This window comes from Ammodytes marinus (genome assembly GCF_949987685.1).
Source record: "Ammodytes marinus genome assembly, chromosome: 15".
Lineage (NCBI taxonomy): Eukaryota > Metazoa > Chordata > Actinopteri > Uranoscopiformes > Ammodytidae > Ammodytes > Ammodytes marinus.
In genome coordinates this window covers 16,132,285-16,146,565 of record NC_137219.1, presented here as the reverse complement: position 1 = coordinate 16,146,565, position 14,281 = coordinate 16,132,285, and the positions used below count along the sequence as shown (strand labels likewise).

The following is a 14,281-nucleotide window of genomic DNA, read 5'->3' as shown; positions in this document are numbered from 1 at the left end:
TGGGTTTGCTGCTCTCAGCCCTTTTGAAGCCACTTTGGAAACAACTCGCACATGTGTGGTGTGCATGCGCAATGGCGCAGGAAGTATTAGTATTTACAAAAAAAAAATTAAAATCGATTATTAACTTTTCTGAATCGATTCAGAATCGTCCGAGAGAGAATCGATATTAATCGGAAAATCGCACACTTTGCTGATTTTGTTACACATTGAGTGGGGTTCTTATCTGATGCTTTTGTTTTAAGGACAACAGGGATGAGACGGCAGTTCCTGCACATGTTCACTAATTTATAGTATTCCAACTCTAAGACAGCTATTGTGTGCAAATGGAATAGGAGCAGTAGAGTGTAACAAGAGGAGAGCCTTGCCCTTAGGAATTTAAACACCCTCCATTATCCTCACAAGTGAAACGGGTCAAAGGCAACAATACCTTAGGGGAAACTATGTAAAGATGCCCTCCACTGCTTTTTTAGCACAATTTTTTTATTTTTTTTCTGTAATGCAATGTAATGTTTTCTGCCAGTTTTAGGAACATCTGGGAACTTACTTATGTTATCTTTTTAGTTTTTTCATTCTGTCGTACTTCAGTTTCATGCATAACATCTTTATGTTTCATGCTATTTATATTTTATGTTGTAAATGGCCATGCACTTGTCTTCACATATACATATCCAAAATACAATCTTGTCTTGTTTTAGGTTTTCCTGTATATTTGCAACTTCTTTTGAACATATTGTCTTGTTACAGAATCCAAAGAAATCATACTTCTAAAATGCATTGCTGCAAACGATTAAACATCATACGTTACATTAAGTGGTGTATGGGTATTGATTTTTAATGTTTTACCTACATACTAAAGCGTTGACCACCTAACCCCCTCGTCTTTCTTTTCTGCAGTGTGGCTGTCACCCGTTCCCAGGACGTGCCCTCCTTCGGCCCACCCATCCCTAAAGGCGTGACCTTCCCCAAGTCCACCGTCTTCAGGGACTTCCTGTTGGGCAAAGTCATCAACGCCGAGAACGCCGCCCACAAGTCGGAGAAGTTTGGCGCCATGGCGACCCGCACACGGCAGGAGTATCTGCGGGACCTGGCCGAGCGTCACGTGACCAGCACTCCCGTGGAGCCTACTGGGAAGTTCCCCTTCATCTCTCTGGCCCACAAACGACGGGAGAGGGTGAGGCCGTACAGCGGGGCCGAGCTCCGGAGCCTGGGGGCGGTGACCTGGCAGGTCCACGCCGAGGATCAGGTGGCCGGTGCTGAGCGAGAATGCCTCCTGGCCATTTCCAATGACTTCATCATCCTGTTGGATCAGGAGGCCAAAGTGGTGGTGTTTAATTGTGCCACCCGGGACGTGATTGGTTGGTCGACAGGGAGCCCCGCCTCCATGAAGATCTACTATGAGCGCGGCGAGAGCGTGTCACTGCGCTCTATCAACAACAACACAGAAGACTTCGGAGAGGTGGTCAAAAGACTCGAGGTCAGTGGGGGGGCAACGTCTGATGTATAATGACATGAGTACATCTCATTAGCACACAGACACACCATCTGCTGCTGCTATCAGAGGTTACACTGAACCAAACAACCCATCTCTGACAGACAACGTAAAATACACACTTCAGTCCTTGTACCTTGTATCTGAATGTGTACTCCTTTTACCATTTATAATTACATTGTAGCTAGTTATCTGGAAATATTGTCCAATGCAGATAACATTGACTACAACAGTAGAAGTTCAAGACCTTTTGGAATATCCCTTTAGTCAGTCAACAGGCATGCTGGCAAAACATGCTTAATGGAATTTTTCTGTGGTATCAGTGACTTCCATCACATGATGTGTCAGGGCATGTTATTGCCCTATTTCAACTTCCCTGACAACAGTCTTGTGAAAAAAAAAGAACTAAGTATTGTTGATGGTATATCAACAAAAAGGCGTAGCTTCAAATGATACAGTCACCAAAAAGCCACAGCTGTTGTGTTGATTCTATGATTATGAGTCGTGCTCAGAATAATACATAGTAATTTGGTGATATGATACCATTACTGAGGTTTTTAATGTGCTGTGGGTAAGTCAGCGCTTTTGAAGGGGCATGTGGATGCTTCTTCTGACACAGTCGGTGGAAAACAAAGTAAACATTTACCGTTGTGTGTTACAAGTAGCCTACTCCATCCTGCCCACGTTGAATGGCAAAATAGTATGTCATGGCAATCTTTCATGCATCAGAACTTAAGTAACATGGAACACTGCTCCTTTTGTGATTCGCTCAAGGGCTTTATTTACTATTTACTTCTTGGATTAGTTCCTACTGGTAGAGGTAGAGCTACACAGGGTGTCAATTATCATGTGATTGCACTGAATAATTTAAATGAAAGTGCAGAGTATGTGATTGAAATATAAGCCTCACTTCAGATGGGATTAGTAGCGGATGGATCTTAAAATGTGTGGTTGTGTGGGAGAGGGTACATGAGTTAACCTGAAGTTTTATTTTGAAGAAACGGTTTGTAAAAGATTGATTCATTATGCGTTTATTCCTCTATTTCTCTGATGTGTTCTTCTGCGTCTCCACTCCCTCACTGTGTATCTGTCCTGTAGCTGTTGAGCAAGGGCTGTCAGACCACAGAGATGACCCTGCGCCGCAACGCCCTGGGCCAGCTAGGCTTTCATGTCAACTTTGAGGGCATTGTTGCCGAGGTGGAGCCCTATGGTTACGCCTGGCAGGCCGGGTTGAGGCAGGGCAGCCGATTGGTGGAGATCTGCAAGGTGTCTGTGGCCTCGCTGTCCCACGAGCAGATGATCGACCTGCTCAGAACCTCTGTTACCGTCAAGGTGGTCATCATTCCCCCTCACGAGGACTCCACACCGCGCAGGTAGAGTGGAATTAAATGATCAATTGTTTTTCAAAGGTTCACTATGTAACTTTGGGTAGGTCAGAGAAGTGAACATTTTGTAGGGTATTTTCTGAATAAACAAACTTTCTTGTCAGTAAAATTGGATCCCTGGCACACTGTTTGAAGTTACCTCAAAAGCTACTCTTTCAATGTCATGTTTACAGCAGTAGGTCCCAAATTTGTCTACAAAAAAGTCCTAGTGTTAGTCCCAGGTGCCTAAAAAATATTTTGTTTTGATTTATGATGATTATATAGTTATTCAATACTAAGAATTCCATATAGAGAAAATATATTTTGTTAACTAACTGCAGGCTCTGCAAATGTAAACAAGCCCCCCTCCCCTGGAACTGCATAGTGCACTTTTAATGTAGTTGTTCGTAGTTTTTTTAAGGCTGTCCTTAAACTATTCTGACAGTGAAAACTTACTAACCCCTAGGCCTAACCTTTCTTCCAACAGAGGCTGCTCGGAAATCTACCACATGCCACTAGTGGATTACAAGAACCACAAGGAGGGCATGCCCTACGAGTTAAAGTTCCCCTTCCGCCCCACCAACAACAACACCAAGTGGCCACGCACCTCATCAAGCCCTCAAGCACGCGCCTCCGGCACAGGAACGCTGATCAAGGCCCCGCCTTCGGACTTCAGTGACCGTAACTCTGCTGTTATTCCCCGGAGCGTGTCAAGCGACGGGCGACCCATCAACCCCAAAAGGTCACACAATACATAAAGGGCTGTTATGAAACTTGCACACAACTCACTGGCTGCAGCATACAGTTGCTCTTTAACGTCATACTTTCTTTTGCATCATCACAGGTATTCCCCGGGGAACGACAACTACGCTCTTGCCTGCTCCATTGTGATGGGTCGCACGCTGCACAACACAAACTCCCCTTCCAGCCTCGCCTACTCAGACACCATGAGCTCCAACCAATGGAGGCAGAAGTCCATGCCTGACGGGTAAGGTCTTCTGCCCCCTCTCTATGGGTGGGTCACATGTGCTAAATTGGCCTGCTGCACGACCTGGCAACACTACTAAACCTTCCTCATCTCCCCTATAGGTTTAATAACAACAACTGCCAGTCCCCTATGACATCTGTGCGGCAGGTGCCAGGTGAGGGGGTCAATGGGATTAAATCTTCGTCTGGTGTTGGATGGTCGCGACCTGGGGAAGGGGAAGCGGCCAGCAGACTGGGGGACAAATCAAATGCAGGTAAGAACTTCTATCTCAGGTCTCGGTGTTAGCATTGCATAAAGAGTTCTTTGCTATCATTCGACTACAGACCTCATTACCCATATGTCTTTGCTTCCTACAGACACTGTGGTTTCAAAGGTAGTGATTCCTCGACTCCAGCCGCCAGAGCAGAGCAGTCACATGTCTCCTAACAAAAGCACCAAGGTGAGCATGACTGAACAAGCAAGTAACAGTAAGAACTACAATATGTGTATAAAAACATGCATTAAGGACAATCATTGACATTTTTATAACATGCGCCAAAATAATGACAGTGAAGTGACCTTGCTATATCATTTGTAGCCCCTTTTACACACAACATCACTCCAATATGCCAGCTTTGCTTGCTTCTGTGTTATTTACACAGAACCAAACAACGCCGGCCTGCTGGCGCATCAGTAGCTCCTTTTACACAGCGTTCCGGAATGAAAGAGGTGCTTGTAAACAGTGTCAGGTGTGACGTAAACATTTAGCGCCGCGCCGGTCAGCTGCTTTACAACAACAACACTGGCCGGTGAATTGAGAGCAGAAGTGCTGGAGCTTGCAGTATTTTACTGTCCCCACGATGTGCCGGTTGATCTCGCGACGCGTTGAGTCCAACATCTCTGGGACTGTTAACCAAACTGACAAAAATCACTCCGCTGCTCACTGCTTCACCTCTGTGCCTGTGCCTGTGCGTGTGCGTGTGTGTGTGCGTGTGTGTGTGTGTGTGTGTGTGTGCGTGTGTGTGTGTGTGTGTGTGTGTTTGTGTGTTTGTGTTGGCTGTGAGCGAGTCTCTTTGTGAGGGCAGAGATCTGCCAATCAGACATACACATACACACAGTGTGTGAAGTCACGTTACTGTAGACAGAAATAAAGTGTGGATATACGCTCAGACTTAGGATAATAATATATAATAGCGGCGGCGATCCGGTCGCAGCCTAGTTTAGCTTAGCCTAGCCTAGCTTTCCCATTGTGTGTGTGTTTGTGTGACAGGTTGGCTGTGAGTGAGTCTCTTTGTGAGAGCAGCGATCAGACATACACACACACACACACAGTGTGTGAAGTCACGTTACTGTAGACAGAAATAAAGTGTGGATATACGCTCAGACTTGGGATAATAATAGCGGCGGCGATCCGGTCGCAGCCTAGCTTAGCCTAGCCTAGCTTTCCCATTGTACAACTTCCTCCGGGCAGAAATAGACTCATACACTCTGCAAAATGAAGCGTGGGGGTTTGTATTGAGCAGCGGACCTTATGACCAGCTAGAGTATACGCCGTTCCTTTTATTTGGTGATTTTTACGGGACATCAGGCCGCCGTGGTTAATCTTAAACACACGTCCTTCAACTGCTAACATGGTCACATGTTTAGAACTATGTAGGCTATAGAACGTCAAACGCCCCCCTGTTCCGCAACAACAAGCTGGCCGCATTTAAACAGAGAGGCGGAACTGATTGTGTCGGGAATCTTACTACCCCCCGGGGTAGTAAAATTCCCGGAACAATCTCTCGCACCTTTCTTCCCTCGTTCCGCAACGGTCGCATTTATACTGCAGGGCGGAGGGCCGAAATTCCGGCATATTCCCGGCTTTCACTGGCTGTGTAAAAGGGGCTAGTGGTTGTCCAGGTCATTCAAGTGAACTATGCACTGTAAAAAAAAGAAAAAGAAAAGAAAGTGGTGATTTGACCATATTTCTCATCCCCGACCCAGCCGGATGCTCCGTATTCATCCAGCCAGTCGAGCAGCAATACGCTCTCCAGCAACGCCTCCAGCTCGGCCCACAGCGATGAGAAGTGGTACGAGGTGGGCTCCCGTTCAGGTGTGCGCAGTGATCTGGAGCTCAACGGCTATCTCCAGGGCGCCTCCACTGACAGCGGCATCGACGCCACCTCCTTCACCGCCACACAGAGCAGCACGGCGTCCTCCACAGGCGCCTTCAGGGCCAAAGACAAAACCCCGTGGCAGGACGACCAAGCAGGCAGTCAGGGGCCCGCAGACACTCTGCCTCCCACAGCAGACTCTCTCGTCGCCATCGGAGGCAGTGAGATCCCGGCCAAGAGTACATCGGGCTTTCCCCTAGTTCTCGATTGTGGTGCCTACAGCCCGAGTGATGCCGCCTCCCACTCAAGGTGTGCTGCTGTTCTGTTACAGTCAGCTGTCTGCAGCCCAGTCATTAATGCACCTGCATCAATGTTTCATTAAACAGACAGTGATTCATTGTAGTGCAGATACATTTCCATAAATATCCTAGATGGAAAAGTCCAAAGCTCTGCAGTTTGCCACTAACAAAGGACGAGAGAAGATTAAGAATTAAATAACTGTGTGTGTGTGTGTGTGTGTGTGGTTTTGCATCTGTATCTCCGTCTCTCAGTGCCCCATGTTAGAAAGGAAGTGCTTGAAGTTGCTAGAAATGCAGACTGTGAACTCAGCACTGTTCCCCCTCTTCTAAATCCCGCTTTCTTTTCCTTTGAATCAACTACAGCTTTCCCTCCCTCTCTTCTTCACTCAGCCAGAAATAACTCAGCTCTACCAGACCTGTGCATTGGCAGCTTTGTTTTATAGTATGTGCATGCACATGCGCGTCTGCACGCAGACAGAATACTTGCTGTTTGAAAATGTAAGCTTTCATGACAGAATCCGGATTTTGTTATTTGATTGAATGAAGTGCAAGGACACTGTGTCCTACTTATTTTATCCCTCAGTTGATCCCTCCTGCAGAGACAGTAAGAGATGCAGTGATTGATCAGTTTAATGTGTTCATGCTCTGTCTATATATACAAACAGTCTTAAAGCAGCAGCTGCTAAAATATTTGGCAAAAGTGGCAATCTGGGGGAATTCAATTACAGTCAAATTAAAGATATTGATGGTTCATTGAAATTAAACAACAAAAACCATAAAAACACACATAGTACGGTAGTACTGGTGTAGTGGTTAGAGCACCCCCCCAAGTAGAGGATCAGTCCTCAGAAGAGAAGTCATCTGTGTCTTTCCAAACTGTCTAATTGTCTAACAAAAGTATAAATCCCCCTCCCCCCACAAAATAGTACTATCCAGACACTTTTTGCAGCATCCTGGGGCTCATTCATCATTGCATGAATCAAAATCTGTGTCCCCCTTCTTTACATATACATAAGTCTCATCTCCCTCCCGCTTTCCCCCCAGTTCCAGCCAATCAGGGAGTCCGATGGGCCAGGCCGGCAGCCCCATGTCGCCACAAGATGAGGCAGCTGGTAGGGCCACCTCACCCACAGCCCAAAATGCCCAGTCACCAGGGACCAAGAGTTTCTACCCTCGTCAGGGAGCCACCTCCAAGTACTTGATCGGCTGGAGGAAACCTGGGGGAACGGTCAACTCTGTGGACTTTGGTAGCACTCGCAAGTAAGATAGGAATAGTTTTTTACTAGACATCTGTGAATGGTTAAAACTGTGTCTCCTGCAGTGCTTCATGCTGTGAAAACAATCATTCAGTGTAGAAATCTGTCGTGCTTTGTTGTTGATGTTTGAGAGACTGGTGAGAGGAATGCATATCTCAGCCCACTGGATACTCACTAATATTAGTGATTGTTTCATTTGGCCAACACTGCCACCATGTGGTGTAGATGGGTTTTCCACCTTTTCTTTTTTTTTACAAAAATATTCTGGTTCCCATAGAAGTGTGACTAAACATAATTGCCCCTTTTCAATAATTCAAGTTAGCATGTGTCTCATTGTTTGGCCCAGAGCAAGATTACATCATCTGTGGTTGACGGCAACTTCTGCTTTCTCACTGCTACCCAACAAACCACAGCTTTTTCTGGTGAAGCATTTAAGTGTCTTGTTATGGACATGTTAAAATACACTTGAATGTAGTTGCTGCTCCTATTCAGCCGAATAGATGATGAGTCTGCGTCTGAGAATTTGAGCTGATGATGACCTTTGATTACTGGAAGGCTTTGTTACATTCTTGGCCGCCAATTTTTTGGATTTAAGAGGTTTTGTATTGGTATTGAAGGTGAGATATTGATTCTTGCGCTTGTCCCCAGAAGGCATCAGAGTGATGGTCTGCTGGGTGGTCAGCCGCAGCTCAGGGCCAATCTACGGGGCTCCCAGTCTCCCCAGCGACACACTGCCAAGTCCAGTCTGGAAGAAGACTTGAAGAAGCTCATCACACTCGACAGCCCTCCACCCACTACAAATGAAGAAAAGGTACTAGTGTGGTCTAGTTTTCTATGCTGATGCTAGGAACAGAGTATGATTCCTGACCAGGTTATTGTAACCCAGATGGTACTTCTGCAGTATTGCCAGGGGTTATGTCCAAAGACAAACTAATTAACTGAACTAAACTGGACAATAAAATAGACATTAGGATTTGATTTGAAAAAGCAAGTTAGTCTGATGCAGATCTTTCCTAATTTGCAATCAGTTGCCCATCCACGTGAGTCAGTTAACACTAGCTAGCAAGTGAACAGTAGCCTAAAGTCACCTATAAATAAATTGTTGAAATACCTCCAAGTAATGGATACAATCTTGAAATAGTTTAAGAAAACCAATTGTTGTGGGGTCCATACAGAACTGGATACATAGTTTAATTAGGTAGCTGGAAGCAAGGACACAGTTAGGCTACACTAGTTGGCTGAAATTAATTTAAAAAACTGTTTATATGAGCTTATTGCTAACTGAAAGTAACCGCCCAATGGTTGAAACATCCAGTGTCTACCACTCCCAAGTGGTTGTAGTAGGACCTTTATCTTCCTAATAGTGTTAAATTATATCCAATTCATTAGAACATATTTGGAACATGACCGGGGAGGTCGATTGAGCTAAACTGTGTGGGTACTTCTTGCAAAATAGGTTGTGAACCACTGACAGAATAACATTCTTGTTTTTAAGTGATTCTTTCAGTTGAATACCATGTTTTTTCACTTGAGTCACTTCACTTGTCTGTTGTCATCCCTATCTGAAGCCATTGTTTCCGGGTCCTCCGCCCACTCGCCGCTCCATCCAGAGAACCCTGTCAGATGAGAGTATTTACAGCGGGCAGAGGGAGCCCTCCTCCGGTGGACAACGAGACACGCCCACTGACCTTCTGTTCAGCTGCTCCACCATTCCACGCTCACCCACCACGCGCCAAGGATCGGGCCGGCGAGCGTCACACAAATCTTTGGGTGAATCTTCAGTTTCTATAGCTGATAATGGAAGAGTGTCAGACATGTTGTCCTGTGAACCTTTGTTTTTAGTTATAAGAAAAGCAAGGAGGTAAGAAAATGGGATTTGCAATAATAAGTGTTTTGATGATTACATTTCTCAGAAAAGAGAAAATTTAAGCATTCATGAAAAGTTACCTACAATCCTAATTTAAATGTGGCAACGCTGTTGATTTTTCTGTCATGGGAGAGCAGACACAAAGGCTCTGCGGTGTGTTTTATTTTGTTGTTTCTCCTTCCCAGGAGACCTGTGCTCAGAGAGCTCAGAGCTGGAGCTGGAACTGGAGAGGAAGAGGCAGCAGCTGCAGGAGGCTGCCCTCATGCCCCTGCCTGACGGTGGGGCAGACGGCCCGCTGGACTGGGCCCACCTGGTCGATGCTGCCAAGGCTTTTGAGGGTAGAATAGCGTTGTTTTCATTTACTCCTCATGAAAGTGAACAATAATTACCGATATATTTTTTAAAGCGGAAGGTGAGGCATAGAAAGCCAACTTCTATCTATATTCTCACCAGAAGAGGGCACTGTTACTCTGAATTTCCTATCTCACTAGGTAATAATATTAACATTGTTTAACTTGTTTTTTTTATTCAGAGCAGAGGCTGGTCTATCTAGAAGCCCAAGAGGAGAGCTCCATGGCTGAGAGTGCAGTGGCCTCCAGCCCTCAGCAGGCCGAGCCACAGGCGGCCCCGCTGCGGCAGCCCTCGCCTGGGTAAGAAATTCTCAGGTTTAGTTAGGTTTATTAAGATCCCCATTAGCTTCTGTCTGTCTTAGACAGTAGCTACTAGGTCATGGCCTGGGAGTCGGACCAGTGTTTTCTTTTGTCCACTGGTGCCGAGCGCTGTGCCATAGGAGAACCTGCAGATTTAACTCCAATCAAACACTGCTATCACTAGTTAGTCCTCCACTATCGTCTGTAAAATCAGCAGCTATAGTGTTTTGCTGAAATGAAATCCTCCGCAACTTTAACTACTGCTTCAGTCCTTACGTTTCAGTGTGTGTTCCAGCTAATGCTGTGGTTGTCCTTTTCTATAGAGAGGTTCCAACGTGCGTGGTGGGGAAGGTCGGCCAGCTTGAGTCAATGGTGAAGGCCCTACAGGATGACTTGAAGAAAGTGAGTTACGGATTCAGTAAGAGTGAAAGCCATGAGCATTAAATGCAACACACATATTCAGAATGCCAATGTCCAGATCAGGTGCTCATCCATGTCTCTGTCACCACCAGGAGAAGGATGCCAAGGTCTCTCTGCAGAATCAGATCCAGAGCCTGCGAGAGGACAACCAGCGACTCCTGGAGGAGTCCTACAGCGCCTCAGCCAAGCTCAAGAAGTTCACAGAGTGGGTCTTTAACACCATTGACATGAACTGATGCACACGGCCCGCCGACCACTCTACATTAGGAGTTTTACCACTACTCCAACTGATCAGAAACTTGGTTGTTCAGTGCTGCAAGCACAACAAAAGTCACGTATAAAAACTACAACATGAACCGTTTCTCTTGGGGCTTTTACAAACCAGTGCCAACTCGGACTCACAGTTCACCCTCAATCGGCCTTGTGGATATGTGGCATGATAAAAGGAAGGAAAAAAAGAGCAGTGGTGCGACTGCCTGTCGCCTTTGATCAGCATGCACGCCCTTCCTTAGAATTAAACAAATACGATGCTTTGCGCCCAATTGAATGGATTGTTGGTAACCCTGCACGTCAGAGAGCGCAATGTGTTGAAACTAACCTAAAGGGATTTAAAGTCACTGCCTCCATTTAGCCTCCCAGCTAACCTTATTACAAGGGAACAGATTTCCAATTAAAAAGCTCCAATGCAGCAAAACAGTCCCATTTTCGTGTGGTAAAGGTTGACACTTTAAGTGACAGTGTGTTGTTAATGAATTGCTGTTTACACATTCTTCTATTTTCCAATGCAGTGAGTACAACACTGATTATTTTTTGTACTACTAACCAAATGAAAAGAAGCTATATGAGATGATCATGGGAGATGTCATCATGACACTATGCTTTCCTGTAGCGGTGTGACTAGGTAGACGCAGACAGACAGACCCTTTGCATAGCACATAACTGTAAACACTGTAAGGTCAAGTGCCTGTCTGTACTGCCTATGTAACACAATTGTACAAGTGTATCATATGTTTAATTTCTAGAGGGTCGAAAACAAGTGAAACTTGTACAGGACTACTGGTCACAAGCTGATGAATATATATTGTGAAAAACACAAAACAACATGGGTGCCATAAAGATAGATTGACAGTTCAGTGTCGCTTATTCATAGAGTATACATATATGATGTTAACATTTATTTTCTCAACTCTGCCCTTGATATGATATATAAAGAGTATTTATGATAAAGATGATGGCTAAGAAAAGAAGTACAGCCATGTGCAGTTGGAGATCTGTACTTATTGTGGACTTATTAAAAAAAATATATATATATATATATATATAAAATGCAAACAAAGTTTTCAAAAGGGGGAGGCTATCTTTAGATCCCAAAATACTAATTCTCATGATTTTTATTTTAAGTCCCTACAGTTTATTTCAAGCCTTGCCTGCTGTGGTGGATTGATTGACAGTGCCACCTAGTCTTGACAACATGTAAAATACTACATGGAAATGACCCCCCCCCCCCATCATCCATAGCATGCTAAAATGCCTCAATCTGATCCTTAATCCTCTCACTAGATTAAAACGGTACTGTTCACTATGATTACAAAGTAAGATATTGTGTAAATAATAAATAAATAAATATTCCAGCTACAGAGTTTTATGTAGCGTGTCAATCTGCTTGCAAGCCCAACCTGAATTTGGTCTTTATTTAAGCCTCATAGCCGTTTCCTTTTGTACTCAAGATACTTTGCAACTGTACATAAGGAGAATTTGATATTCATCAGAATTTGCACCTTCATTTTTATTTTTTAAGATTTTATTTTTAAATGTTTTTCTGCTTTTTTTGTTGGCTAGGATATAGTAGAGAGGGAATGGACCAATATGAGAGATAAAGAGGGGAGAAGACAGGACAAAGACCATGATGCCGGAGTCACACGAATGAGTCCCAGGCCCCCTAGCACAGCAGATCCCCCCCCCCCTGCACCTTCATACTTAACATGTGTGACGGCATGTGATACTGTTTCCATTGAGCTGTGATGTGTAAAAGAAAAAAAAATGTTTATATCTATTAAAGATATTTTGTTGAAATACATTTTGCCTCTCAGAGTGGTGTTTAGCCGTGGCGTTTTGGGGCAGAACAAATGTGATTTAAACCGTTAATATCATCATCAACAGCGCAGAAACGGAGAAAAGCCATATAACTGCTGGGCCCATCTCAGGTGCCTTTGGGAGTAAATGGAAACCTGTCAGTGGTCTGGCAGGAGAGTGGCTGCCTGCTGTCGTATTGTGATTAACAGAGAGCTGCTGTTTTTCCACTTAGGTGTGATTACACCAGGCAGTCGCCCTGACAAAGACGAGGCTAAACAGATTGATGGATGAGCATCCTGGCCACGCTGACGATTTGGACAATTACGGATCCAGAAAATGACTGCAGAGTTATGGCTCTAGGTTACTGCTGCACAGCTATTTTGAATCATTTAAATTAGCATCTCCACATTAAACACATGAATGAGGCTATTGATATAGTTAGGCTTATTGTGGGGTAAGATTGTTCTTCTTGTTCGTATCGGCCAAATGGGAGATCTATTTGCGATGTGATTCCAAGGGAAGACATCAAGGGTACAGCCTTAGTTTCAATGCAAAAAAGCATGTGTTAAGGAGAAGCTAATGAGACTTCATCAGTCATCAGAATTAGATCAATCCAGGGGGCTTCTTTAAAGGTGCCTTTAAAACTTTCCGTTTTTGTTCATTCTTGCACCCCCTTTGGACAAAAGCGGTAGTGTTTTTACTGTGCCAGCTATAGTTCCAGGGTGAGGGATTTTGGCTTAATAATGGTGCAAGATGAAACGTCAGAGGATCACCAATGTAATTTCCCTCAGGGGGACGTGGTATACCTGTAGCAACTCTCAATCAAATCCAACCAATAGCCTATGTGTTGTCCAAGTCAAACAACTAAAGCCTCATATTAGCTTCTGAACCTCAGACTGTCCTCCATGTTGTCCTCCATCAAACAATTAGCAGGGAGGGATCTCTGCACACCCAGTATGAAGTAAGCAACAATTAAAACAAACAATATCTCTTACACCGTATGCTACATGTAGGTGAAAACTGTTGTTAGACAGACTCGAAGAATTGTGAACCTATCCCCTCAATAATTTCTTTCATCAACGAATGTCTCTACTGCATCTCCACGTGTTAAAATGCAACATCGGCCTCGCTACTTGTCCAGCAAATAAGCAAACAACACTCCCCTTCAATCAATTCACAAGCTGGGCAGGGTCATTTTGTGGTGTCCTGCCAATGGCCGACAGTGTTGTTCTCTGGCAATGGTTTTGCTGTTAACAGGCAGCTCAATAATTTAGCATTAATGCAGATTATAGCATAGCTTGCTCCCTTAAAGCAGATTAGAGAGGTCTCTGTTTGTCTGTCTGTCTGTTGTTAATGATGGCACTCCTTAATACCAGAGCAGCTCATGGGACAGGAGGATATGCTGATTGCAGGTCACTACAGTGTGAGCCATGTGTGGTTTGGTTGTATTGAGGGGGGGATGGGTGGTTATGTCATGTTGCTATTATGGTAGACGTACGGAGCAGTTGAATTCAGAGCTGTGATAACGTGGGGGGCTATAATATACAGTCCTGCTTTGAAAGCTATTAGAGAAATGTGCGGGGTGAGCATCGTGGGCCTACGAAATGGTTTCACATTCTCACACAGGGTGTTAGACCTCGGTTTCCCTTGGTTACCATGTTTACTGAGAACAGCAGTTTGGAGTTCAAATTTCTCTGACTTCATCTGCTTTATTTCCGCCTGCACACATCGAAGTTTCTATTACAGAGAAATGGGCTTCTTCTCTTGATATGAAATTGTTCATGCAACGTCTCTGCTCTT

At 44.6% G+C, this 14,281-nt stretch overlaps 1 protein-coding gene across 5 annotated transcripts in view; it reads left to right on the top strand.

Annotated features, from left to right (window-relative positions):
* The window catches only part of LOC307261331 (signal-induced proliferation-associated 1-like protein 1), a 36,123-nt gene extending 23,638 nt beyond the window's left edge, over positions 1–12,485 (top strand). For 2 of the 5 annotated variants that reach the window (XM_080041840.1, XM_080041839.1), the window contains exons 8-22: positions 895–1,474; positions 2,588–2,862; positions 3,341–3,595; positions 3,698–3,841; positions 3,943–4,094; positions 4,198–4,280; positions 5,807–6,225; positions 7,260–7,475; positions 8,120–8,282; positions 9,040–9,241; positions 9,524–9,676; positions 9,871–9,988; positions 10,312–10,406; positions 10,501–10,613; positions 12,248–12,485. In XM_080041840.1, coding sequence (XP_079897966.1) covers positions 895–1,474; positions 2,588–2,862; positions 3,341–3,595; positions 3,698–3,841; positions 3,943–4,094; positions 4,198–4,280; positions 5,807–6,225; positions 7,260–7,475; positions 8,120–8,282; positions 9,040–9,241; positions 9,524–9,676; positions 9,871–9,988; positions 10,312–10,406; positions 10,501–10,613; positions 12,248–12,430 — 3,151 coding nt within the window. In that variant the 3' untranslated portion in view covers positions 12,431–12,485. Of the gene's footprint in view, positions 1–894; positions 1,475–2,587; positions 2,863–3,340; positions 3,596–3,697; positions 3,842–3,942; positions 4,095–4,197; positions 4,281–5,806; positions 6,226–7,259; positions 7,476–8,119; positions 8,283–9,039; positions 9,242–9,523; positions 9,677–9,870; positions 9,989–10,311; positions 10,407–10,500 lie in introns of all 5 variants that reach the window. The other 3 variants (XM_080041841.1, XM_080041843.1, XM_080041842.1) reach the window with 3 other exon arrangements.
* The last annotated feature ends 1,796 nt before the right edge of the window (positions 12,486–14,281 follow it).